Source organism: Bidens hawaiensis, unplaced genomic scaffold, assembly GCF_021521415.1.
Source record: "Bidens hawaiensis isolate Kalapana, Puna unplaced genomic scaffold, B.hawaiensis_p1.1 tig00017066_1, whole genome shotgun sequence".
Lineage (NCBI taxonomy): Eukaryota > Viridiplantae > Streptophyta > Magnoliopsida > Asterales > Asteraceae > Bidens > Bidens hawaiensis.
The window spans coordinates 476,770-503,858 of record NW_027492584.1 but is presented as its reverse complement, the minus strand read 5'-3'; the positions used below and the strand labels follow the sequence as shown (position 1 = coordinate 503,858).

Genomic DNA, 27,089 nt, shown 5'->3' with positions numbered 1-27,089 from the left:
GGGCTATACTAGCCGTATAGTTGCAAAATTTTGTTCTTTTGTGATGAAGAGTGTCAAGTGTTTGATGTCTATATGGCTCGTATAGGGGCTATACAACCCGTATAGACTAGAAAAGTTGTCATGCGTACATTTAGTTAATCATGTGTGGGCTATATGAATCGTATAGCCCCTATAAGAGCCGTATAGAGTCGTTAACACATCATGGATGTGGTGTTTGAATATAACGATCCAATTGAATTCATCGAAATTTATCAAAGTATCAAACAACAAAATATATAATGCTAGTATACGTAGTGGTGGACTCACAAAATTTTCTCACGGAGTCGGAAGTTTTCTCAGTTGGCTATCGTTATATACTCACACTAGCTGATCCGGTTTTTACACTATAATAATACTTAGAAAACTCATCTCACAATAGACGTTCGACACTTGTAACACAAGCTTAGGTTCGCCCTTGTAGTATAGCAGTAGGTTGCCCGTGTAATGTTGAACATTTATAGATATAAGATAGTGGTAGTTGGAATGTGAAAATGTGCGATATTGAGATAACGTATATTCAATGCCACACTTACGTATGAATGGCAACATTTCTAGTAGTTGTTGATAGTGGGAAATGGCGATTGTAAACATGGTCGACGATAATTTGATAAAAGTCAACCATAAAAGTCAACACAGTAAAAATGTAGATTTTAGATATTTGTATGCAGAAAGTTAAAATTATAAGGCGATAGTTTACAATTACAATTAGTTTGATGCGTCACAAAAGTTTTAATGAAAGTCACCAATGAATAAAGTGGAAACCAAATTTTTATGTTTTGTGACAAACCGGCAATGGAGAAAATTGTGTTTTCTCATTGTGGAGAAATCCATTAAACAGCCGGTACATCAGGTTTAACTTTGATTTATTATGATGTAAAGAAAACGCTATGTAATGCTAAGGCTCCACGCTATGGGAGCCAAGGGCACCGAAAGGGGGGGGGGGGGGCTTCACAACGATGGGCATCGTTCTCTCTTCATATTTCACACACACATACATATATATGTATATATAGGGCGCTAAAGGGGCTTTAAACCATAGCGGGACGTTATGGAGAATGGCTTCGAAGCCCCGTTTCTTACGTGCCTATGACGTGGCATTGTGGAGGGGCTTCGATACTCCCACCATAGAGAACAACCTAATTAAAATTCACTATACACTAAACTCACTACCCAATATTAACATAACAGCATCAATACTAGTTTCAACTACTTTTAACAAACCGAGCATATCTCAAAGTTTTGTCCGCTTTTGCAACATGTATGCGAAATGTCATTACACGAAGTGAAATCTAGAAGTGAGTTAGCATGTCTAGTGGACTTCGTATGCGTTCATGTCCACAACCAAAGACATCTCGTTTGGGTTGGTAATAGGGGTGTGAATGAAATCAAAATTAACGAACCATAACCGGAATTACCGACTAACTAGATCGACTGAAAAAACGGAAATTAAGACATTTGATTTTATGCTTTGTAAGAAACCGATTTTTCGTTTCGGTTTTGCTTTTGCATCAACCAAATTCCAAATCAAACCAAGAACATAAATAACCTTAAAAATTGATTTTAAATAATCAATAAGAAATTAATATATGTAATAATCGACTAATAGTTAATTTAACAACAAAAACTTAGGCCCAAAATTTCAAATCTATGTTCATTATATCGAGTCATTTTTTTTCCTAACATTTTAATGTACAAATGACACTAAAAAAACTGAAATCCAAATTAAACCCATCATAACACTGAAATGTAAGTCAAATGGTATTTTTGTTCTACTTGAGTCACAAAATCAAGCAATGAAAACCCATAGTTTATAAGGCTTACTAGGCATACTTTGACTATTGCATAAGATGATGAATAATGTCACACTACTGTATGGCTAAGACCATGCGTAGTGATTTTGCTCCAAAATGGCTCCACCTTCCTTTTCATTGGCCTGAAAAAAGTCAACCCCCACCATACATTTCCTACAAGGTTACAAAACACTCAAGCCAAATTTTCCCCCAAAACATCTCAACACCCCCCCCCCTTTATCTGCGCGTTTTGGGGGCTTTCAACTCTCTAAAACGCCCCCACTACATTCGGTGCAATGGACCCCTAGTTATATATAGTAACCTAGAACAATAATTCGGTTACATACAGAAGACCTAATTGAAAAGTAAATAGAGCACTAATGCACTATTCCATGATAGAACACGGCTGGTCGATACGCTAAGAATCCAAATCCATAATAAGATTCTCAGATTTTATGCGCTTAATCATAATCCAGTTGTTTAGTCAAAAGTTCTTTAGTTAAAACTAGACGTTTTATGAAATATTTGTTTGAATAATGTTAAATATCTAAACATATAGATTAGGTGAACTGTTTATAGATGTTCATAGGTGCCTAGCTCTATTTGCTAAAATCCACTAATCGTGGCATCAAACAAAAGATCAAAAGCAGCAGCCCCACAGTCATGATTCAACCTAAGATCGCCAATTCTCTGCCTAAAGAGACAGCAAGACCACGGTCTATTGAAGATTAAGAAGTGTAATGCAATAATCATTGTTTTTCAGTGACAGCTCGATAAGTAAAGTGGGTAGTGTGTGCTTAAAAAATCTTGTTTAGGAGTCGCCGATAAATAAAACGACGAAGAAATAAATAAATTTTTTTCACTAAAAATGTACTACGCCAAGAAAGTTGAGGGTAACTCCCTCAACCTATGCTAGATCTGCCCCGTTGCTGGCAAGGTTGTCTCACTATTTAGCTGGTTTATAAAATCTTAAAAGTCTACATACAGTGGCGACGCTTGGACGAAAACGCAGAGAGTGGACTCAATGCGTATATAAAATTATATAAATAATCACTACACAGGATGGGGGGCTCAAAAATTTCACTATATATATTTACGTATAAAAACTTTCGGAATAAATGAGTAAATATACACTATTGATAAATAACTGGGACGGGTGAAGGGAGGAGGGGGGACGGACGGAACCCATGTCCCCATAAAGCCTCGCCATGGTCTAAAATGTGGTTTATGCAACACATTAAGTAGATGTTTTGGTGGATTAACGAGCAAAGAGGCTCAAGGTGATGGGACCACAATCATATTCAACCAATGAGAATAAACCTTTTTAATTCAAACCATATATTTATAAAAACAAAAATGATTATAAACTTGGTTAGTTAAAGCCCCTTCACTACACATGATTTACATATTAGTTAGTTAATGCCCTGCCACCTAGGCGGCAACGACATGACATCCCCTTTGGTTAACTAACCATGTTCCACAACAGATATAGTCTAACAGAGTAAAATAAGTACTGAATATCTTATAAGTAATTCTTATTTAATTCAAACGCACTATATATATCATGATACTAAAAAGCCTGTCAAGTGAGCTGCGAGTACTGCAGAGGGTTTGTGACACTCATTATTAAGGAGGGTGCTGATCAAGATGGAGAAGCAGGGCACGTGCATCACGGACTCACCATGCAAAACTACACTTCAATTTCAACAATATATATATACACCAGTTCTCAGGTTTGATGATCTTGTGCTATGGCTCATGGTTCAATCAAACCATGGCCCAGCTTGTAAATGTATCATGTACGTCAGTACGCATGTCTTGGTTTAGTCTAGAAATTAACAAGTAAGCTAGCCCATCTTCAGTTCTCTGGTGCATGCAAATGAGTTAGTGGTTCATGTGCCCAGCTCCCCCATCATGACCACCGAACCCTTTGTCCAAAATGGTCAGTTACATACACACTTAAACTACACTTCTTCAGGTTAGTAAGTTTATCTTCTGTTAATGGCTAATTGCCTAATTATATAGCTGGAAATTAACTTCATTAGTATCTTTTTATTTTAACATCAATATTTTTGAGTACTATTATTATTATTATTTAATCTTTCATCATCATGCGTATCTCGATCCTTCTTTTTTGTTTTTGTTGGAATATTTATTTAACTTAAATTGAAATCAGGAATCATTTTTATAATATATATTAGTCAGAGACGATGCCAGAGATGTTAGTTATGAGGGGTCTTACTGTTACTTTTAATAAGAAAAAATTATGTAAAATACATATTCAAACTTTGTTAATAGTAATAGTAGTTACCAACTTACCATTGTTACTGTTATAAAACAATATGTCAATATATAATGAAAGTAAGGGGTAGATGAACTACTTTTTCTATAGTGTAATATTGTCATTAACAACTAGAGTGAAATATAAGTGACACTGATTACACTGCTTGATATATACTATTAAAAATCAAATTTCAAAATAAAATAAATAAATTACAAAATACTTGTTTCACTAGGAAACACGGATAATAAAGTTAAATAGTTCACGAGAAAGATCATATAAATGAACTTTTTTAAAATCTTGTGAAGTTTGGTAAAAAATGACAAATTTTGGTGTTTATTGTAAAGAAATAACAAAACACGTACCAAAGTGTTGGCAAAATCTTTCAAGACTTGGAACCGACACAAGCGGGGCTACCTTACCCATAAAAGCTAAAAACAATTAGTAAGACAACAACACAAGAACAAATGTCAACCACAAATTGCGAACCCATCCAAATCACACTTGCTGTAACAATTATTAAATGTATATTATTATATTTAAGAATAAATAGGTTCACAAAAGAACTCTTAGGATAGTTCTTGTTCTTTTATGAGATCAGCTTTTTGTTATTGTTATTTTTTCTGACATTAATATAATTCTCGTAAACATTTGTCTCATGCTTAAGAATTTTTCGACCAATTTGACCAACATGAAAATATGACGCTAAGCACAAGTGGTGAACTGTGAAGTATAGTTAGCAAGTTGCCAGGACTTTCCCTGGTCCATGTGTCATATACTCATATATATGTCTCATTTCCACTTTCTTGGTTAGAAATTAACAAATTAATTAACATATATTTAAAAATATATGCATGATCAGCCTTTTGATCTTCTTTATCAAAAAAAAAAAAAAATATACATGTAAGTATATATTGAACACAAATAACAGTAAGGATAACCCTCTTTCGGTTCCAAGACTATCACTATCACACGATAAAAATTTTAACCAGTGTTCTTTTTTTCTCCTCTCATTCACTGTTTTTTTTATAAGTGTCGCCCTTTTCCACACCCCCCTCTCTCTCTCTCATATAAAACGGACGCCCATGATTCTTCTTCACGTCAAAGCCTTGGAGATGGTCTAAAGAGCTAGCATGCCTATATCCATATGTTCGGTTCCCAATTATTCACTGGTCTTGTCACTATGACTAATGGAAGGATCATTTGTCATTGACAAGTGCATTTACTACTACGCTCAATCTCGTGGTAACATTGAACACTTATGCAATTATTTTCCTAAACTAATGGTACATGTATATTGTGTTCAGGTCAATCTGTATCATTTAGATTAATACAAGATTTTAGGATGGGTTGTGTTCAGGTTCAACACTCGAGCAAGGCTCTATAACATTATTAGCCATACACAATATTTTTACAATCAAATGACCTAGAAAAATAATTGAGAATATTTTCCCGGAATATCGGACTAACCATGATTTATCTATAGCCCATTATTGAAATCTAATTGCCAAATCAAGATGCACACAAAGAAAAAAATAAAAATAAAATTCTAAAGTAAATAGAATTTTGAAGAGAAGAAAACGGTCCACCAGTGGAAATGAACCTGCATATTCGCAGCTAGCAATATCCACACCGGTACGTGCATAATCTTACAGGCCCTGGGTTCATGCTCCACCATCGTTTACATAAGATAGCAGCTAGCTGCAACGATGATGGTGGTGGACCCGAGATACTTTTCATCTTTCAAGGTCGATCTAGCTATTGTCCGAAAGTCGTTAACCGTTGCCGACGGCCATCTCAGCTGTGTCCTCGATGTCAATGGCAATGTCATCTTCATAATCAAAGACATTAACTTTAGCCTTCATGATCGACATGTCTTGCTTGATGCATCGGAAATCCCGATATTAACGTTCAAGAAAAAGGTTCATTTGATTATTCATATTATGTTCTTAATTATGTCTAGTTTTTTTCATACCTTCTTGTATTTTCATATGTAAATTAACAAATAATGAATGAGGAAATTGATCGGTTAATTGGATTAGTGATTTAACATTGTAAGTTTGTAACCATAAAAACCGTTTGTGCTTTTGTTTTGTTTTTGGGTAACACCACATTTGATCTCCATTTATAATATGACATCAAAGTTTTAGATGGTTTAGAGATGTGGTAAATATTTTTAAGTATTTCACTTATTATGATCGAACTCAAAAGAAATCCAACAAAGATTGTTTTGAGTTCGCCAGTGTAGCGAGCGATGCTGGCTTGAGTTCGCTGGTCAAACGAGCGAACCTAAACTAACTTATTTTTCATGAAAATGTAGAGTCAATAGAGTTACTTGTTGGCTTGAGCTTGCCAAGCTAACGAACCTAAACAAATATTGTCATGTTTCCTTTAGTTCGCTACATAGGTAGCGCGAACCACATATTCGTACAACTTTCTAAATATTGACTAGAAATGCTTAACACGTCTTTAAACCACCTACAAATAAAACACATTACAAGTTTTACATGTTCTTCTTACAAGTTTTCATGATCTCACAAACCGTAACGTAGCTTATGATAGCAATCCCGAGAGGTTGATAGGGTGTTATCATTTGTGTAGCACCGGAGCATACATAGAAGGTGGCAAGCTTTCAGAAACGATAGCACAAGTGCAAAAGATTTGATATTTAGTACCAAGAAGACGTCGTTGATTCAACGGGGTACTGAACTCAGTGTGTTCTTATCAGACAACAAAGAGGAAAGTGTTGGTGATTATAAGGTTGCCGGAGACTGGAAGAAAAGATCCTGCACAGTTTACTCTTATGATGGATCTACCATCCTTGCCCAGGTAACATAGCCTAGATATACCAAACTACTTGGAACTAATAATGAGATCAATAGATTTCATAATAAGGTTTGTGCAATCTGGCCATTTTAGATATTAATAAAAAAACACCAAAATAACCATTTTTACTAATAAATTTGACAAAATACTCTTTAAGTTTTTAAAGTTTCCAAATAAACTAATACTTGACAAGTATCCGGCCTGCCACCAAGAGAAGCAATGACACCAATCGATTCAATAGAAGGCATTAAGTAGACAAAGCGAGAAGAGAGAGACAACTCAAATGTCAGCTCGCAAGGAGATGGAAAGAGTCATTTCAAGAAAAGTGAAATTTTTCTAAGATCCATCAGTCGGTAGTCTTTTGGCGAGGCAGATTTTTATATTGACACAACAAATCCATTCTCCTGCGCTAAATGAAAATTTGTTGCACCAAGTCAAAATTTGTCGCACTAGCGCACTAGTGTGTGCCTGTGAAAACTTTTGATTGACTTAAGCATTTTCTTAACTAAAAGTCAAATGATATCTTTGTAAGACAAAAAAAGTAATGGCTATTTTGTTATTGTTATTGGTCAAGATGATTATTTTGGTTATTTTCCCTATTAATAATCCTTGGTTAGGTGTAATAAAATGCAGATGCATAATAAAGATATTGATGCGTGCATCGAGTCTGATAAAGACACATATGGGATATCAGTGTCTCCAAATGTCGATTACGCACTGGTTGTCGCCCTCATGGTGATTCTTTATGAGGTTAACAAGGATCGTAAGAAAAAGAAAATTAAGGGAAAGAAGAAGCGTGGTGGTACTAGGGAGATCAAGGATGATGATGAGGATAATGATGACGAGGAGGAAGAAGACGATGATGAGGATGATGACGAAGGGGAAGACGAAGATGATGAAGAAGAAGAATATGATGATGACAGTGATTATGATTCCGATTAATCTTTTTCTATTTTTGCCTTGTTTATAAGACGGTGAATGTTCACAAATCCAACAATGATACTATTTTTTGTATGATCTCTCTCTATTCTAGGAAAGAATCTTATCCTACTAATTGAAATTGGATTAGTGTCTCAAAATTTTGAGGTATGCCTTAACTACTACTATGGATCATGTAACATACATTTAGAAACTTAACAAACCTTCATTTGTGGTATGCTTAGAATTAGACATGTAATCCTGTTGTTTAGAGGTGGCAAATTTAGTTGGAGTGACGGGACAAAATGGTTCATGATCAAAATAAGTAAACTTTTTATTTCACTTTCAAAACTAATTGGATATTCACTTTCACTCTTTGACGAAACACCTTACCAAAATAGTCATGCATGTTTGACTAATCTTTTTTTCTTTTTTTTGCAAAATACAAGTCCTTTGTAATCTGTAATCCCTAATTTAAACCAATCAGAACTCGTCACATATTCTAAGTCAGCAAAATTAGAATCTTAACTTAGCTTAAAGAGCGCATATGTCCATTGGTAGACTAGTTTATAGATATTAACAGACTTCGCAACATAGATCTGTAGGCTAACTTTAACCAGTCAGATAGGTCGTAGGCTTAACCAAAATGTCTCTTTTTTCTTTTTGAAACAAAGTCTCTCTTTTTTATTTTTATTTTTATTTTTTATTAATCCTATTCTTATTAACATTTATATGAAGATTTTTTTTTTAGTATTTGTTAATATTCATACAAAAATAAAGAGACGTGGAATTTAATGGAATGTGTATTGTTCATTTGTTTGATCAATGTTTGAACCCTTTTCATTGTAAGTTTCATATTGAAAAGTGAAACATTCCCTTCACTTTTAGGTCATGTATAATGGTTAATACCATGTAAGTGACATTTTTGTCACATCATCAATATTTTTAGTCAAAAACTTATGCAATAGATAATGTTCATTAATGTATTTTTAATCATTACCACTTCGATTAAAATATATCGGGCTTTATTGTAGAAGTGCTCACGCCCCTAAATGCCCTAATAATGATCAGGGGATAGTGTAGGCAAATTTGTAAAAATTTCTAGTCGCTAGTGGGGCGGTGTGGTGGGGATTAATCGGATTGGAATTTAATGTATAATTTTCAGTTTTATACAACACGCACACATTTTTATATGTAATTTCCAGTTTTATACATACACAAATACATTTCGGCTGAAATTGACAGGAATCTCACTGAAAACCGCTGATTTTTGTTGGAATCTATCCGGAAACCGCTAATTTTGGTCGGAAACTCGCAGGAAACCTCTGATTTTTTGCCAGATGCTCATCAGAAAAATCCGATAAATCCTGATTTTGGCGGAATTGACAATTGGCTGACTAGTCAAAATCAGTGAAGTGTAGACTAGTGATTAGTTGGAGATTAATCGACGCATAATCAGAATATTTGCAACACTGAGTGTAGGGGCTCACCTTGGCATTCTTTAATGCCCTGTTACGAATGTTCTTAAGAAAATATACTCAACTTGCAAAAGACATCCAAAAGAGTTTGGTGAGATTGTCTTATTTCTTGGACTGCGTAGCATATAAGATAGGACTTTCATACATCATGTACCATGTCCTTTAATTACCAAACCAGGGCCGGGAATATATTAGTGAAGGGTATCAATTAATATGTTATAGAAATAAACTTTTACTAATGAAAAATTTGTCCACGAATTAAACAAGATCCCAAAAGAAAAGAAAACGTTAATGGTAGTTGGTGGTCCCGAGAGAGGAGACAAATCACCTAACATAAAAATGTAAAACGCTTTTAACTAAAATACATTTTTTTAAATATTGCTGATTTATTAAATTAATGGACAACATATAAGATATAAACTATGTGTAATCATACACAGGGAAGTAATTGTCTTTTATAAAATTATTATTCAATTACATGTGACTCAATTTCAATTACTGCATTGAGTGCCCTCGTAATCTAGTTTTGGCGGCACATGGTAATAATGACAGACTAGGCGAATAGGCGGAGATCGCTAGTTTGATCCTTGAACTGAACGAGTTTTATATCAATGTACTGTTTTGTCTTTGGGAGTGTTCACGGGCGTCAGCTCTAGGTGAGGATTTTCTTCAGTTCGGAGACGAGTGTATCCCGATGTGGTGGATTAGAATTCGTTGATCGTTCAAAAGATAAAAAGGGGAGTTTGTGCCACATGAGCGCATATGATGAAAAGTCATGAGCCGAGGTGGAATTCAGTCACCATTTTGAAAAAGGAAAGTCAAAATTATTTTGGTTAGCATGGTACTTTTGACGATTTTTAATAAAACTTTAATTTGTTGAAATTTTAAAAATAGTAATTTTCCTTATGTTTATAGCTATACATGCATGTACGTACGCTTTGGTCTTGTACGTACGCTAGATCCAAAAGGTAGAATAAGACCGTACGCGTATAAATAAAGAAAAATTGCATGGATAACCTTGTGGTAAACCTAAATTTACAGATTTTGTCACAGTTAGCCGTAAGGACTAAGGACTACACCTCAACAGTTAAACTGGAGTGGGACAGAACATGTGTAAGAATAGGAAAACATCCGACACTAATGGTAGAAACTTTGTATTTATATGGACAATCTTACAATTGAAATACGAGAGAAATAAGCAATTACAGTAAATACACCAAAGTTTATTTTGTTCTAACGTACAATATGCCTGTTAGCCAAGAACCATCATTTAGCGATTATGTTCACACACGTATTGCCCGTAAAGAGTAGTGAGGACCAAAGGTGTAATTTCTCAGTTTGCGATTAAATGCATAAAATAGATACACCCGGAGATGAGAAGCATATAGAATTTTCAATTTTCTTTGAAAAACAAATCATTGATATCGAAAACACACAGTATGATACTTCCATATCCAAAACAAATACTAAAGACACCTAAATACATGTGTGTTTATTCAATTGTTCTTAATTTCCAGAATCTTGCTGGATTTTAAATTATTATATTTGATTTTTATTCCTTGAAAAGAAAATGACACAGGTAGAGTATAATTTAGAAATCAGTATTAATGTATACCCCTGTTGTTTGGTTTATTAGCTAGTGTCACGGGACAGTTTTTGAATAGATCATGAATTAATGCATGTCGTTAAATACTTAAATTAAATGACATTTTGTTGTTTAAATTTTTAACAAACTGCTTTTTTTATATTAATCAAGTAATTATAAGTTGTTGAATTGTGAACTAATGTACTGCTAGTTCAACTAAAAGGGCAAAAAAACGTGTCATCGCATATTCACATGAAAGCAAATGTCATTATGACACAAGGAAACCGGGCAATTGCGACCAGATGTAGGCGGTCAAAATCTGCAACTGAAATCATAATGGTATAACATATAGAGGTCGTCCAAAATACATTCACAAAGCGGTTGTATATTTTGCAACCATTTATAATAGGTCGCAAACGATTTCAATATTTAGGACCGACAATAAAGAATTTCTTGGATCGGCTAAGTGTTTCTAAGCATTTTTTTTAATTACTTGTACAAATAGGCGCTCGTAGTAAAAACTCATGTTCTAGTTGACAAAGTTGTGAAAAAGCCATATGTAAGCAACTGATTTTGATTTTAACAACCCCCGCCAAAATATAAAGAAAAAAAACAGCCTTATATATAGATGATGCATAAACTCTTAGTGTATCACAACTAACACTTATTTTTGAAACACTAGCCAATTGCTGATATTGCTTTTATCAGCCTTTTCTTCTTCATTTAAGCTTTTAACTTATGCATTATGTTTGTTGGGTTTGTTCACCACTAGTTCGTGTCAGCTATCTGCCAATTTCTATGCTAAAACATGCCCCAATTTCCAATCTGTTATAAAAAAGACGGTGAATGAAGCTGTGTCAAAAGAAGCTCGGATGGGAGCCTCCCTGCTTCGCCTTCATTTCCATGATTGTTTTGTTAATGCAAGTCTTTTGATTAACTTTCTTACATTCCCTTTTTGTTCACAAAATTATGTCATTGTTGAGTCGTATTGTTATACGTACTAGTGTAGTATATGATCTTCTCCATCTAGCACTTCCGGCCAGGTAGTATTAACCATATATTGCTCCGCAGCACATAGTCTTATATAACGTGGTTTTATTGAAGATTAATGAATGTTCCACTGCCTAGGTGACAGCGACGTGACAACACTTTTGGTTAATTAACCATGTTTCACAACACATAGTCGTATATGCTTCTAAATTCTTACGATTTTCAATAATTTCATGCCTTCTAAATGCAAACAATTTGAATTTGTTTTTTTTATCTATCGTATCTAAATGCATAAAAGGAAGAGCAAATTATTGAAATACTTTGTGCATATATATGTAAAAAGGTGAAAGATCATTTTTATCTTTTCCATGTCACAGTACTATATATAAATCTACTAATTAAATACTTTGCATGCCAACTTTTGGATGAAAACTTATATATCCAATTGAACATAATATATTCTAGTGGAGAATTCTATGTGTGCTACCCACACAGTCACACGGTGTTTACTTGTTGCTTTAGTATGTCGTCACATTCTTCAAGTTTATATGCACAATACTTGATTTCTATATATACAGTTCTGTTCATTTTCTTTGCACATAAGGTTTTAATTAATTAAGCTGAATTTAAGAAACATTTCTTATTTATCTTTGTTGAATATGTAGGGATGTGATGCATCTGTGTTACTAGATGACACTTCAAATTTTAGGGGAGAAAAAACAGCAGGACCAAATCGAAATTCGATTAGAGGATTCAACGTCATTGATACCATTAAAACCAAACTTGAACGTCAGTGTCCTGGTGTAGTTTCATGTGCAGATATCTTATCTGTCGCTGCTAGAGATTCCGTCGTGGCTGTAAGTAAAAAAAAATAACACAAAATAACAGTCACTACCTTAAATATATTTGGATTGGGATTCTGTTTCTTCAAAATAACCTGAGAAGTCATAGTGAACCAGGGCCGGCTCCGAGAAGAGGAAAATTTTTTTGGGCCAAAGGCGAAAGTTGAGTTGTGTAAAATACTTTTGCATAAAAATAAGCTTAAAAATATCTAAAATATGAATAGAACCCACAACCTTTTTATTAGATTTCATACCCCTTTACCACTAAACCAAGCTAATGGTTAAGTAATTGTGTTGAAACATTGATTATACATATTGTTTTTCTTATAAAAATACATATAATTTAAAAAAAAATTCGGGCCTAGTGGGATGTCGGGCATGTGGCCGTCGACTACCCTGCCATACACTAAGGCCGGCCTAGCTCGTATTGAACAACAAGAAAGTTTTCGATTATATAATAGGACCAACAACTAGCCAGGGTGTGATTTATGGTGCAACATGAAATTCGCCGACTTACATTTAGTCTAAACAGATTCGGATTATTTTTCTTTAGAACCATGAAAATGTTTAGAAAAACTGCTTTGGTCGGGTTTGGGACTTTGGGTTGATCATCTAACAGGTCACAGTTTGACATGTTTAACCCATAGATTTTTCTGATTTTTAAAAATGCATATTTGACTTGTTTAAAAGGGGGGTGGCGGCGCAACTTGTTGCCCACTTACCTGCCTCTCTGATGTAACTGGATTTAAAAAATGGAAATATATTTTTATTAAAAAAAAAACTTGTTTAAATGATTAAGTATTTTATGCCAAAGTTTAAAGAGAAATTGACATCACAATTCATAATTTTAAAATAGTTATTTTATATACATTTGTTTTTTTTTAGATTTGTAATCTTAATAATATGCACACAAAAAATCATGTGAAGCAGGCTGTGCTCGTACTAAGTTATGAATATGTGTACCGTGTCCAAGTTATCATGTTTGACATGATCACACGAGTTTCAGGTTAGAGTCGTATTGGGGTTCGTGTCAGATTCGTGCCCCCTAACCCGCAAGAATGACCCACTTAACTTCTTTGGCCGCAACAAATTAAAATATTTCGTTTTACAAAATCTTAGGTATCATGAAAATATGTTTATTTATGTTTTATGCGAGCATTAATTGATGTGTTACGACGATTCCTTTTTCTTTTGAGTTCAGCTTGGTGGGCCAAGCTGGAAGGTGTTATTCGGTAGAAGGGACTCAACAAGAGCAAGCTTTAGTGATGCAAATTCTAATCTTCCGTCACCAGCTTCAAGTCTTAGGGAGCTTATCTCATCCTTATCAAATCTAGGCTTTAGTGCTAAAGAAATGATAGCTCTCTCTGGTGAGTTACTTTACTTTATCATTTTTCGTTGATCAAATTTTGGTTAAGACTTTTCATTCTTACTAAAATCAACAACATTAATTAAGTCACTAACCACCATGATACTTGTTACAAAAATCATTGCTCATTTGTCATTAGATGATTAATTATAACTTGTAAAAATACCAAGTGACAATTGTACTACTAGAAAACTAGGCATTGGGGACTATTAAAAACCGGTCACAAAATTAGCCACCCATTACTCAGTTTGTTGGGGATTTCTACAAATCGTATGTCTTAAGAAAATCTGAGAGTCGTACAACGCTTTTAGATCAAAACTATTTGTTGGTTCCCAAATGTTTTGACCGGATAAAACTCAGATTGAGTGCAAGAATCAGTATGGAGGTTGAGAGAGTTTTATGAACCAGAAAATTTATCGTATGATCAAGGTAGTTTTTAATCAGGGTTGGGAAGTTGTAACTGTCTTTGCAGTTATTTGATTTTGAATTTCAAATCAAAAAATACGCTCCTGGAATTTGTGACAAATAAAACATACAAAATTTAATTAAATTAAATTTCTAATGTGTATTTTAATATAACAATATATGTCACAAACACTGAAATACCCTCCAGCCAGGGGTGCTGTCCCTTGGACCTTGCCAGGTGATGCCGCCCCTTCCACCCCGCCACCAGGGGTGTTGCCTCCGAACCCCCACCAAGGGGGCGTTGCCCCTTGGAACCCCCATTACTTAGGGGCTTCGCTCTACGTACCAATATGATTAAATTATAATACTATTGAAATAAGTGTGCATCCCGCACCCAGCTTTTCCAATTCATAATACAATTAACTTGATCACCAAGTTAATCCCTAATTACACTAAAATCACTAACACAATTTTCAAGTTGTAACTTGTGAGGAATACATGGTTTCTTACATCTATGTATCTATGTAGGATCTCATACAATTGGCCAAGCAAGGTGCACAGTGTTCCGCGATCGTGTGTACAATGACAACATAAATTCATCGTTTGCGAAATCATTGAGAGCAAAGTGTCCTTCGAGTGGTGGTGACAACAATCTTTCACCACTAGATTCATCCGCTAAATCCTTCGACAATAGATATTTTAAGGATTTGATTAGCCAGAGGGGATTATTGCATTCCGACCAAGAGTTATTTAATGGGGGTTCCGCGGACAAACAAGTGAGGACCTATAGTTCGAATCCTAAGGCATTCTCTAGTGACTTTGCGAGTGCAATGGTGAAGATGAGTAACCTTCGCCCGTTAACAGGCTCCCGTGGTCAAGTTAGGATCAATTGCAGAAGAAAGAATTGAATGACCAATGTTATTCTCTCTCAGTTTCATGTGTTGGTCACGTCTTTTTTTTTTTTTTTGCTTTCTTGCGAATCATGAAGTTGTGGTTTGTGCAAATTGGTGTGTTGTAATAAAAAAAATATTTTTCAACTGTATACACATATTCTTCCAATAAATTTTTGTAAAATCTTTTATTCTATTTCATAATTTCATGTATGCTTCTTAAAATAGCTATATATATGTATCAACTACAACATGATTACTATTAACATAAAATTTACGATTTTTTATACTATTGTCTTCTACTACAAAAACACAGTTTTGTGTCCCATCAGGCCATCAAAATATAATTTCACTAGTACAACTTTTAGGAGCCGTCCCAAAAAAAACTTTTTTGGAGCAATTGTAACAATGCCATTTCAAAAATGAAACCTAAAAGATTTTGATTTTGAAGCGGTTTCTACACTGCTCTCAAAAATTTTTTTGAAGCGGTTATATAGAGAGCCACTCCAAAAAATATGTTCAATTAAGTTGGATTCAAGGGAGCTCTTTCAAAAACCTTTTTCCACCGGTAAAAAATTTCCCTCTACTAGTGTACTTTTTAGTTTTTACCATCAATTTGGTTACTGATTGACGGATAAAATAATCTTTTCAGCCATATTGTCAATAATCAAACAACATAAATTTTCGTTTAAATGATCAAAATCAACCTTAACGGCAAATACGATGTGCATGCATGGTATGCATGAATTTTGGCACAACATTTTCCTATGATCATATACTTTAAAAAAAATTAACAACAGCAACAGCATCATCATCATACTCAATATATCCCATCAATAGCAAAGCTATGGTAGGGTATGAGAAGGGTAATATGTAGACAGCCTTACCTCCAAGGCTCTACCCCATAGGGATAGGGATGCTGCTTCCGGTGAGACCCCTGGCTCGATAGTAGTTTTGCATCAAGCCTTGGACATAAGATACATAGCACTCAATCATCGGGACACCGGCTGATTGGTGCATGTACCATTGTCTTCCGGCTATCAACGCCACCACATGATGCATGATTAACCTTCGCCACTTTTAACATTATTTTCACGAGATTAGTAAAATAACGTCAAAATTAGTGCAATTTCACTTTTGCCCACCCGAGGGTTCACACATATATACATTATATGCGCGCACCGCAAACAGGGCGTATTAACAACAATTTATTAAAAGAGACAAGTTCATATAATGTTAATTAGTTTATATATCGAATATTGTGGCCTGCAGGCCTGGTTGTCATGGACTCATGGGTACATGCATGAAAGACTTGTATAATGGCCACCGACACTTTGGTGATATTAAATAATTAAATATCTTTGCAATAATTTTCAGTTACATCCAGTTATATCACTTTCAGTCCTTAACTTCAGGTGGCCACGTCGATTTGAACATAGGATTGTGTTTGAAGTTTTGAACCAAATTCTTGATCGTGTTGGGCTTTGGGCTTTGGGCTTTTTGTTTGGTCTTGTAACTAATTCTTTCCTGTTTTGGGCCTGCTATAATGCTAAATATTGGTAATTATGAATCAAAAACAATTTACATGCAAAAGTTAGTATCTACTTTATAAATGTTTGCTAACGCAACAAGCAAAAACAGTTAAAAAAAAGAAAGAAAAAAATAAAATAAAGAAAATTCAAATCAACCAAAGATAATAAATATGAATCGATGAATGTTTTTTTAATAACATTTGGAATTACCTTTAATACATTAGTGAGTTTCCTAAGACAGCATAGGCTTATCTATATGGTAAATGGATGGTTCTTCGGAACCACCCGAGTTTCAAAATAATAGTGTATTTATTTATAGAAAATACTATAGGAACCACCTTATAAATTAAGAAAGAACCACTATGTTTACAGGTCTAGCTGGTAAGAAGTTGGTTTTGTAAACTATGGCCATGGTTTCGATTCCAGACGTAGGCTATATTTTTGAACTTTTTTTTTTCTAATTTAGCTTTATGCCCTTGTATCAATTTAGGGTTTTATAAAACACACAATACACAATTACGCTGCATCCTATTCAAACTCATGCACACAGCTACCATACCATCGCCATTCTCCGACCACCACCGTTGAACACGTAATGCAATGATTTCAAAAGACGAAGACTCGTAGGGACAACATTTTTTTTCTTAATTCTTAAAGACTATTGTATTTATATTATGTGTTTTTTAATTTCTAATTGGTTTCTTTAATATTTTATCGTATTTTTATTATGTAATGAACTTTACCGGAACCATCGAATCGACCCGAACCCAGACCGACTCGGAGTTTTTTATACCCGACTCTATGAAATTGAAGCATCTAAAAGTAGTGCACCACCTAAAAAAATTCATGAATCCGCCACTGTAAGACAGGTAGTCGATCATCCATACCGGTCTTAACGCTTCAGACCTAACTCACCCATAAATGCTTCAAAAAAAACCATTGTTGTGATAATACTCACTTTTAAGTCAGGTTTGAATTTGAGAACTTAAAAATCATAAACCTTAAATCATGACTCATATATCACTGGATCATAATGTCTTATTACTTCATTTAACTCATGAGAATGAACTAACATAATTAATATTTAAATGTGTCTTACTATAGCATAATTCTTCATGGTTTAAGCATTTTTTTATTCAATATCCTCTATATTCAATGTTAGAAGTTAACTTTACCCTCTAATGGCCTTTAAATAAAAATTTTACACATAACCCACAAGTCGACCCAATTTGGTAAACTTTTTGCCAGTTGTCTTTTTATTCAAAGTTCAATTTCAACTATTAAAACAAATAATATCCAACGATATAACATCATCATAGGAAATGTTCTTATCCCAAAACGTAAATGATCCTCTAGTTCAAAATTTGAACCGCTTCTTCCTCTCACGATATTTTGTTCATCGTTTTCTCTTATAACCATTGTAAAATTTAATTTAACCAAGTCAATGTGACACATTGACTTGGTTAAAATATGACACATTGGTCACTTACTCACTTGAGTTCTTTAACCTATAAATTAAGTGATGGCGAGGGGAATGAGTCAAGCATGGCGGGTTTCGGGGCTTGTAAACCGATTCCAAACGAAAGTGGCTAAGTGGACTCGCGGGCTTGTTCGGGACCGGCCCAAGCTACCTCTACCTTGGCCGACCCTAATCTATCTTTAGTATAATATTTGCTTAATTTTTATGTTTATTTAGTTGAGACTTGTTCCTCAAGTTTGGATTTTCTATTTAATCTCTTTCTCTTTTACGTTTGAAACTTGGTTGTTTATTTTCGAGAATTTAATAAAGTTTATTGTTTGGAGGATTCAAACTTGTTCTTGACATAGCTCAGGGAATTAGCGTTGACATAAATCAACACCGTGTGACCATCACGCTATCATTAAGTTTCTTACAAGTCTAAAGAAATAAATAAACCCTCCAAATGAACTAATTGAGCTTTAATAAATTTTTTATATAAAATAAAACAGTTCACATGTATAAAAGTATTCGTTTAGATACATAACATTCTTACGCAAAAATCACGATGTTATATCGGAGAATCATGAAGCGAAAAAAACAAAGGAGGAACATAACAGGTGGTGGTGCTTAGAAGTTAATAGCATCAGTTGTGTCATTATGATGGGTATTGAAATATTAACAAAACCGATACTTGATGAAAATGTAAAATCAAATGTGACGGTTGAAAATTTTATGAGGGTAGATAAGTGAAGCAAATCCTCAACTAAAACTCTCCACTACAAGTGTGTCACGTTAATTATGTCTAATAGTTTAATGAAGATGTTTGGATGTTTGGTGATTGCATCTTATAACAAACCAATAAACCAAGATGAATAAAAAACTATTTCACGTGGTTGAGCTTTTCAACATCTTATTGCTGTACATTGACTATTCATTGCAGACCGATTACTTTCGATGAACCAAATTCGTGCATGAGGGAACGCATGGCAAACTATTTTTTTCAAAATGGAATTGTCACTCTCATGTCTCAATCCCCGATAAAACAATCAAACTTGGAAAAAAGAAAAAGAAAAAAAAGAAAGTAATCACATTTTTATAATTCGTTTTAGATCTATAAAAAAAGTGTTGCTTGGTATCTTTTAATGATTTCATTAAGAAGTTACTTCTTAATCGGTCAACAATAAGTGTATTTGGTTCATCAGAATCATTCAGCAAACTTCTTAATTACCAATGTTTTAAAACTGACACGTACCGGCCAGTTGAACAGGTTACACCGGATTTTGATAAGGCAACCGGTATTTAGATCCGGTATATTTGGGCGGTTTGCTATAATATAATACCGTCGGTTTTTTTTTAATACCGGTTTTAACTAGAGATTTTTGATATTTTTGCGGCCCATATTTTTTAGATATGACTTTAAACCTAACGGGTAAAGTTGGAACAAGTAAACATAGTTACCAACGATTTGCTAATAAACAATATATTGTGTATCCTTCAAATCCATGATTGGTTTCGTTACATCCTATGTAGTTGATTAAGCCCCTATTTGACTCGATTATTGCTCATGTATGTTGTTTGATTCATGTTTGAGGTTTATTAATGTATTTTTGAGTTATTTCTTTAGTTGAGGTTGTATTTATATGGAATTACAAGATAAACTATTGAACCCGGTTGAACCTTCTACATCCAGGTTCAAGCGGTTGTACCATTTTGAACCAAATCCGGTACGAATAAAATACCGGTTTTTAAAACATCCATTCTCACCCATTAAGTTTTAAAATGATGTTGAATGAAAAGTTGTTCATTTGTCATTCACATGTGTTCATAACCCTTAGTCTATCACTCGCACACTACCTCCTTTACCCACCACTACATCAGCATGGTTAACACTTTCTCAACACTTACTGATTCATAGTCTTTTTAAATGTTCATACCTCTTACTAGTCTAGCGGTTAATGGTGCAGATGTTGTCAAACAGCCTTTGTGTGGTGGTGTGTGTACTATTCGTGTTTGAGATCGAAGAAGAGTTATTCTTGAACAAATTTTGGAAAAGAAGATTATTTAGCTGTAGTTCTTTTAAATTAGTATTATTGATTATTTAATTATTATTTGGTAACACGTATCTCAAAAGATAGAGATCCAATCAAGTTTCAATAATATTATAAGATTTAAATGGACAAACCAGCTACTTACGCCATACATATATGTTTGTGGGGTTAGTACCATTTAATTAGTAAATTGACAAAATGAGTTAATAAAGTTTGGAATGATTGTATTTAATGTCTAGTATCTCGTTCTATATTTAGTTACCGATTTTATTAAAAATTTAAAATAAAAAACTAATTATTACACTGGGGTAGACCGTAGACATGCATAGCGAATTATGGTTATAGTCCCGTTAAATTTTGGTTATATCCTTTAGCAACAAGATGTTAACTCTATTATGCTACAACAAGAATTCCAGGCGATGCTAATGCATTTACATGCTTTTTAAATGGTTAACTATATCATGCATTTCAACTTAATAGATTATTTAGTGATGGATAACACTTTCAATTTGTCACCTTTTTTTTTCTTTGAATTGGATTAATTGGTCACAATTCCCAAATATCAGCTTTTTTAGAGGCCAAAATGAATTTAATAATCCAAACTGTGTTCCATTAGTTGATAATAATTTGTCACAAATACCGCCTAAAATTAAACTCCTAACTTTCACTTACGTTGCCTAGTATTATCTTACTTTAACATAGAAATAACTATGTTTGTCCATAACTTTCATTTATGTCGTTTTAAACAACTCACAACATTTTAGTTATGATAAAGTTATATAATTGTTTATTAGAGGTGAACGAAGTTACTTTTTCATTAAAGTGAAATTACTCTCTTCAAAAGAAAATAAAAGTTTAGAAATACATAGATCACAATCAATATGAATTATTATTGATCTTCCTAAATATCAATCAATTATATAAGTTTAGTCCATCCTTTCTTATTTTATTTATGTAAAATAAATAATTTAATGTTTTAAATTATCAAAGTAGAGATTTAGGCTTAAATGAAACAAGCCTCGCATCCAATATTTAGTGCAAAGAGGAAAATTGTTAGAAGTTGCTTTCGTATTGTTAATTTGGACTCATGTATCATCTTTTATTATTGTTTTGTGGTTGCTATTAATGATTGTCAAGAAGATGAAAGGAAGGTTCCTCTTTACCATTTAAATATCTAAAGCTCGTTTCTGTCGGTGGTACCTCAACAAATTGTCATTTAGAAGCACAATAAGGGGAAAAAAAAAAGAATTGTCAAACATATGGTGACCTAACATTTGACAATATAATTTATCACTTTAACCAACTAATTACTAAATTCGTGTCTGGCATATTAGATGGCTTGAATAAAATTAGTAGAACACAATCGAAAAATCAATTGAAATAGCTCAACTGTTTGAGAACCCGATCAGTCTTTTGATAACTGGTTTTATGATTCGGTTAATATTATATGTGTGTAAATAATAGAACTGATCACGCACTATTCTTTGTTTGTGTGTTCATGTAAAGCTCGACTAAAGTGGTTTCAATGTTTCATGCTCTTCTCCACTTTTTACAAAGATAGATTAATTTGTTAATCAGTTATTAAACAAATACAAATATTGAAGACATATACAATCTAACAAAGATTCCAAGTTACTAATTCAAGGTCACTAGCACATTCAAAAATCGAAGTTAAGAAGTCACGGTCTAAGAAAATGGAAGTTACTAACTCCCCATCATAACACATTTAAAAATCAAAATCCAACTAAATTAATAATTCACGATCCAACAAAGATAAAAATAAGTCACAAATCTTTACTTTTTTAAATGACTTTTTGAAAAATTCAATAAGTTAGTAAGTTATTTTCAAACTCAATACCACTTATGCCCTTAATGTATCCAGCGCTAACACGTTTAGCTATTTTAGGTCGTAAAGCCTCATGTCACACCTCGACTTAAGGCCTAGGCGTGTGACCAATAGTTGGTACATATTTTGTAAATAAATCAGAGTTGCGGGTTTTATTTCAGCGGAAGTCTTTAATAAAATATTATTATATTGAAAACTTATTAAACTCTCGGGTTATAATACTCATTCAATGTTTCAAATACATTTCTTTAGAAAACATAACTATTTGTAATATTTTGAAATAAAATATCTGAGCCATCAGATAGCATCTAATGACTATCACTCCAATCTTCTATTCTTTCTTGCTTGTTTGTTCTAACCTTTCTTGTTTCCCTGTAACATGGGTGGGAAAATACGTCAGCACAGAGCTGGTGAATAACGCTGACTCTAAAAATATATTTTCAATACCTTTGTGAAACCAACAATAATACCTTTGTGACTACTCATTAGGCACCCAACTAAATTGAGATCAAATTACCCTAAGTACCATGTACAATTAATTACATACACAATATCATTTCTCTGAATAGTCCCGTAGACCTTCAGAAGCATGTTGATGATATGCATGGCATCGGGGAACTCCGAGTCACCATGTATGTTTGGATCCTGACACATGTATACTCTTAATCAAAGTGTCCGTTTCTTATTATTGTAACACAAAGTTTTAAGGATTCGTAAATCCTATGCAAACATTCTGACTCAATATAAAAGGTTTGGGGGCGTATTCACCTTTTCTGTTTAAAATCAGTTTCTGTTACTGATTCCTGTTTTCCGTTTCCTTCTTCTTGTTTTGTTACCTCGGACCTATAGTACGAGAATAACATTTGTATAAATAACTAGATCATCGATCTAGCATCAAACCTTTAGTCCGTTTTGTATAGCTTTAACCTTGATAAAATCATTTGTTTATATAAAACATTTGGACCTTTAGTCCCTTTGTTTGTTTATCATTTATATACTATGTGATGTGTGCAGCGCGTGGCGTAAAATATGATAGGATGGAATGATTTGCTTTTGCACAAGATCGTGTTTTAAATTTATAAAAGTGATTTCTACAAAGACTAAACACACACAAAATAGGCAAGTGTACCTATCGTATATGTAGAATAGTATTGGTAAGAACCAAGTATCGATCCGTGGACACAAAGGTTTCTAATAATGAATCGTTGGTTTGCTTTAATCGGAGGTTTTAGTCATTTTAGGGTTAATTTTCAACTTTTTATAAAATATAAATACTTATATATAATATATAGGTGACCAAGATAAGAAATTCTAAACGAGTTGTTCAATTATGCGAAGGTTACCATCTAAGATCAAGAATCCACTCCATTTTAGCATTGATAATTAATATATAAACATGTGGTAGACTTGCCGTAATAATATATGATAGATAGCTCCTTAAACCTTAAGTGAGCATCTTTGGCACTAAGGAGATAGCATGTACATTTTAAAGTCCATCCTTTCTTAATGTCATGCCACCTCAATAATGTCAATTTAAGTTGGCAAGTCGTTTCGTAAAGTAGAAAGATTAGGATTGACTTCGATTTCTCAAATACCAATTCTAATAACTTCGGGTGGTTGTAGTTAACTCACACAACCTCCCCTTGGTTGATTTATGTAGGTTATAATTACACATTCCATTAACATATGACTTCTTTAACTAATTTGATATCCTAAGCAAAGCCATTTTCGGATTACCAAGGTTTAGAGAAATACATCATAACTTACATCTCATCATTTCTAAGTACAATATAAGGATCCATGTTTCGATAATGTATCAAAGTATTTCTAATTTTCAAGAACATGAATCGATCATGAACGATTGCCAATGGGATTGGCAACCACCAACTTTGAATTAGTGATTTAAGATGGTGAAACATTTCTCATCAAAAGATAATTGTAATATAACCATGTACTTTACTAGACTAACCCACATGTTTTATATAATCATCAAGTAAAACAAAGCTTTTTCATAGATTTTAGATGGTAAAAGGAGTTTAGCTCATAATGAGCATGATGATAAACATTAAGATGAATGATGATAACAAATACAAGATTAAACTTGAACAATCTAACCAAATGTAGATGAATCTTCCTTCCTAATGATGGTGATGATGGATGATGATGATAGTTGATGATGATAACCTCTAAGCCTTCAAACTCTTAACTAGATCTTCAATGTGAGTGTTAGTGTGTGTTTTTATAAGTGAAAACCGGATAGAACTCTTTTCAAGGCACACCAAATGAGTGCAACATGAGCCACTATTTATAGGCATTCTGGAGTGTGAGGCACGGCCCCGTGCTTGATGGGCACGCCCCCGTGCATTTTTATGACATGTGCCAGATTCTTTTTGTCGTTTCTGGTAGGTAAGCACGACCCCGTGCTTACGTAGGCACGCCGCCGTGCTTTTTAGTGACATGTGCTAATTCTTTTTGTCGTTTCTGGAAGGTAGATACGGCCCCGTGCTTCCTGAGGCACGGCCCCGTGTCCAGCTGTTCACTATTTTGTCTTTTCTTGTAAATTATTTTGTCTTTTCTGAAATGTGACCAGAAGCACGGCCCCGTGCTTCCAAAAGCACAGCCCCGTGTTTCCCAAAAGCACAACCCCGTGTTTCCAAAAGCACAGCCCCATGTTTCCTGAAGTTTTCTTTGTTTTTTCATTTGTTTCTTCGTTTGAGGCTTGAATTCACCTGAAAATACATTTTAACATGATAAGTAGTTATTTTAACTATATTATACGATGAAAGTTGCAATTTTTAGAGATTATTTGATGCTAAAAAGATGTATATTTTTATATACATCAAACATCCCCACACTTGAACCTTGCTTGTCCTCAAGCAAGCTACTTATAAATATTCTCTAAAAATAGCAAGTTAGGACCATAGCTTAAACATCCCCAAAAGAGTTCCAAGAAAATGGGAACAAAATAACCAACCTTAAATCATAGGAATATATGTAGTGATATAAAAAGATGATTTTGTTTTTATGAGTATCCGTTTATGCAAAACGTCACGTTCTCACAATGTTCACTCACACTCAGTTTTATATCTGATCATACCTGTGATGTATGTATGTGAACACTCTTAGTCAAAATGCAACCTGTGAAAAATAAGCTTGTAGCAATTTCAAATCTCCACCTTTGTGAAGGGTTGTATAGATTAGAAGGTAATATGGGTTGGTTTTGTGAGTAGGGATTTGGTACTTTGTGGTGGTTCAAGGGTTTAGGTTAATGAGAATGGTAAACACAACTTCTGCTGAATGTCGGGAGTTTTAAGATGTCTTCAACGGTTAGCTCCTTTCTCCCGATTGTTTTCCCTCCCCACACTTGAATCTCACATTGTCCTCAATGTGAAAAGATTCATAAAAAGATTAATAATAAGATTCATATGAAGTATGGAGGGTAAAATGGAAAGGAACTTCCCTACGGGCTAACGAAATTTCGACAGAGCGTCCCCTGTGTTTCGTCCGTTTTCCTGTAGTGTACCTAAGTAGTAAAACTGCAAATAACTAACAAACATCCAAATTACAATTATTATATATTTATTTTTATTATTATTATTATTATTATTATTATTATTATTTACAATGCTTAGTTTAATCAGGGTCTTGGCCAGACCCTACTCCCAATATGTTTATCGGTTTTGGTGGAGGATTGGTACCTCTGAGACGGTCTCGAATAGTCCATCGATGTATGGTTTTAATCGATGTCCATTAACTTTGAACTTGTGGCCGTCAGAATTTGAAATATCAACTGTCCCGTAGTCAAAAACTGATTCAACAATGTGTGGACCTGTCCAACGAGATTTCAATTTTCCTGGGAAAATACGTAAACGTGTGTTATATAACAGTACACGGTCGCCAACATGAAATTTCTTGTTTCTTTTTAAATGGGCGTCGTGTAAACGTTTAGTCTTTTCTTTGTAAGACCAGGAATTTTCATATGCCAATGCTCTTAGTTCTTCGAGCTCGTGAATTTGATCTTCTCGGTTTTTACTGGCGAACATTAGATCAAAATTCACTGCTTTCAGAGCCCAATACGCTTTGTGTTTTAGTTCCACGGGTTGATGACATGCCTTCCCATAAACAAGTTTGAATTGTGTTGTTCCTATGGGGGTTTTGTAAGCCGTCCTGAGGGCCCACAAAGCGTCATCTAACTTTTCTGCCCAATTTTTGTGATTCATTCCTTTAGTTCTTTCTAAAATCCTTTTAATTCCTCGATTCGAAAATTCTACTTGCCCACTAGTCTGAGGGTGATATGGTGTTGTCAGTCGGTGGTGAACCCCATATCGTGCTAAGACTTTGTCCATCAGAGCGTTACAGAAGTGGCTACCTCTGTCGCTGATTAGGGCTTTCGGAGTATCGAATCGTGAAAATAACTTTTTCAGAAATCGTACAACTACTCGAGCATCATTAGTAGGAAGGGCTTGTGCTTCTACCCATTTAGACACGTAGTCGACTGCTAAAAGGATGTACTTATTTCCGAATGAGTTAAGAAATGGGCCCATGAAATCTATTCCCTATACATCAAAGACCTCACAAAATTGAATGCCTTTTTGAGCCATCTCATTTTTTGCTGAGATGTTTCCGGCTCTTTGACAAGCATCGCATGCTTGGATCAAAGCATGTGTGTCTTTATATATGGTGGGCCAGAAGAATCCTGCATCAAATACTTTTCTGACCGTAGTGGCGGTACCGTGGTGTCCACCAGTAGGTCCTTCATGACGGTGTTTGAGAATATCTAAGGCCTCCTTTCCA

General features: G+C 34.2%; 2 protein-coding genes across 2 annotated transcripts; both read left to right on the top strand.

The window, feature by feature from the left end:
• The first annotated feature begins 5,422 nt into the window (after window positions 1–5,422).
• On the top strand, window positions 5,423–8,230 carry LOC143553012 (protein LURP-one-related 15-like). Its single transcript, XM_077043090.1, has 3 exons — window positions 5,423–6,032; window positions 6,712–6,939; window positions 7,570–8,230. Exons 1-3 carry the CDS (start codon window positions 5,820–5,822, stop codon window positions 7,876–7,878), a joined length of 750 nt encoding a protein of 249 aa, XP_076899205.1. The 5' UTR covers window positions 5,423–5,819; the 3' UTR covers window positions 7,879–8,230.
• A 3,388-nt stretch (window positions 8,231–11,618) lies between these two features.
• LOC143553029 (cationic peroxidase 1-like) lies at window positions 11,619–15,428 on the top strand. The gene is made up of 4 exons (XM_077043105.1): window positions 11,619–11,837; window positions 12,573–12,764; window positions 13,951–14,116; window positions 15,049–15,428. Exons 1-4 carry the CDS (start codon window positions 11,790–11,792, stop codon window positions 15,426–15,428), a joined length of 786 nt encoding a protein of 261 aa, XP_076899220.1. The 5' UTR covers window positions 11,619–11,789.
• Window positions 15,429–27,089: the final 11,661 nt, after the last annotated feature.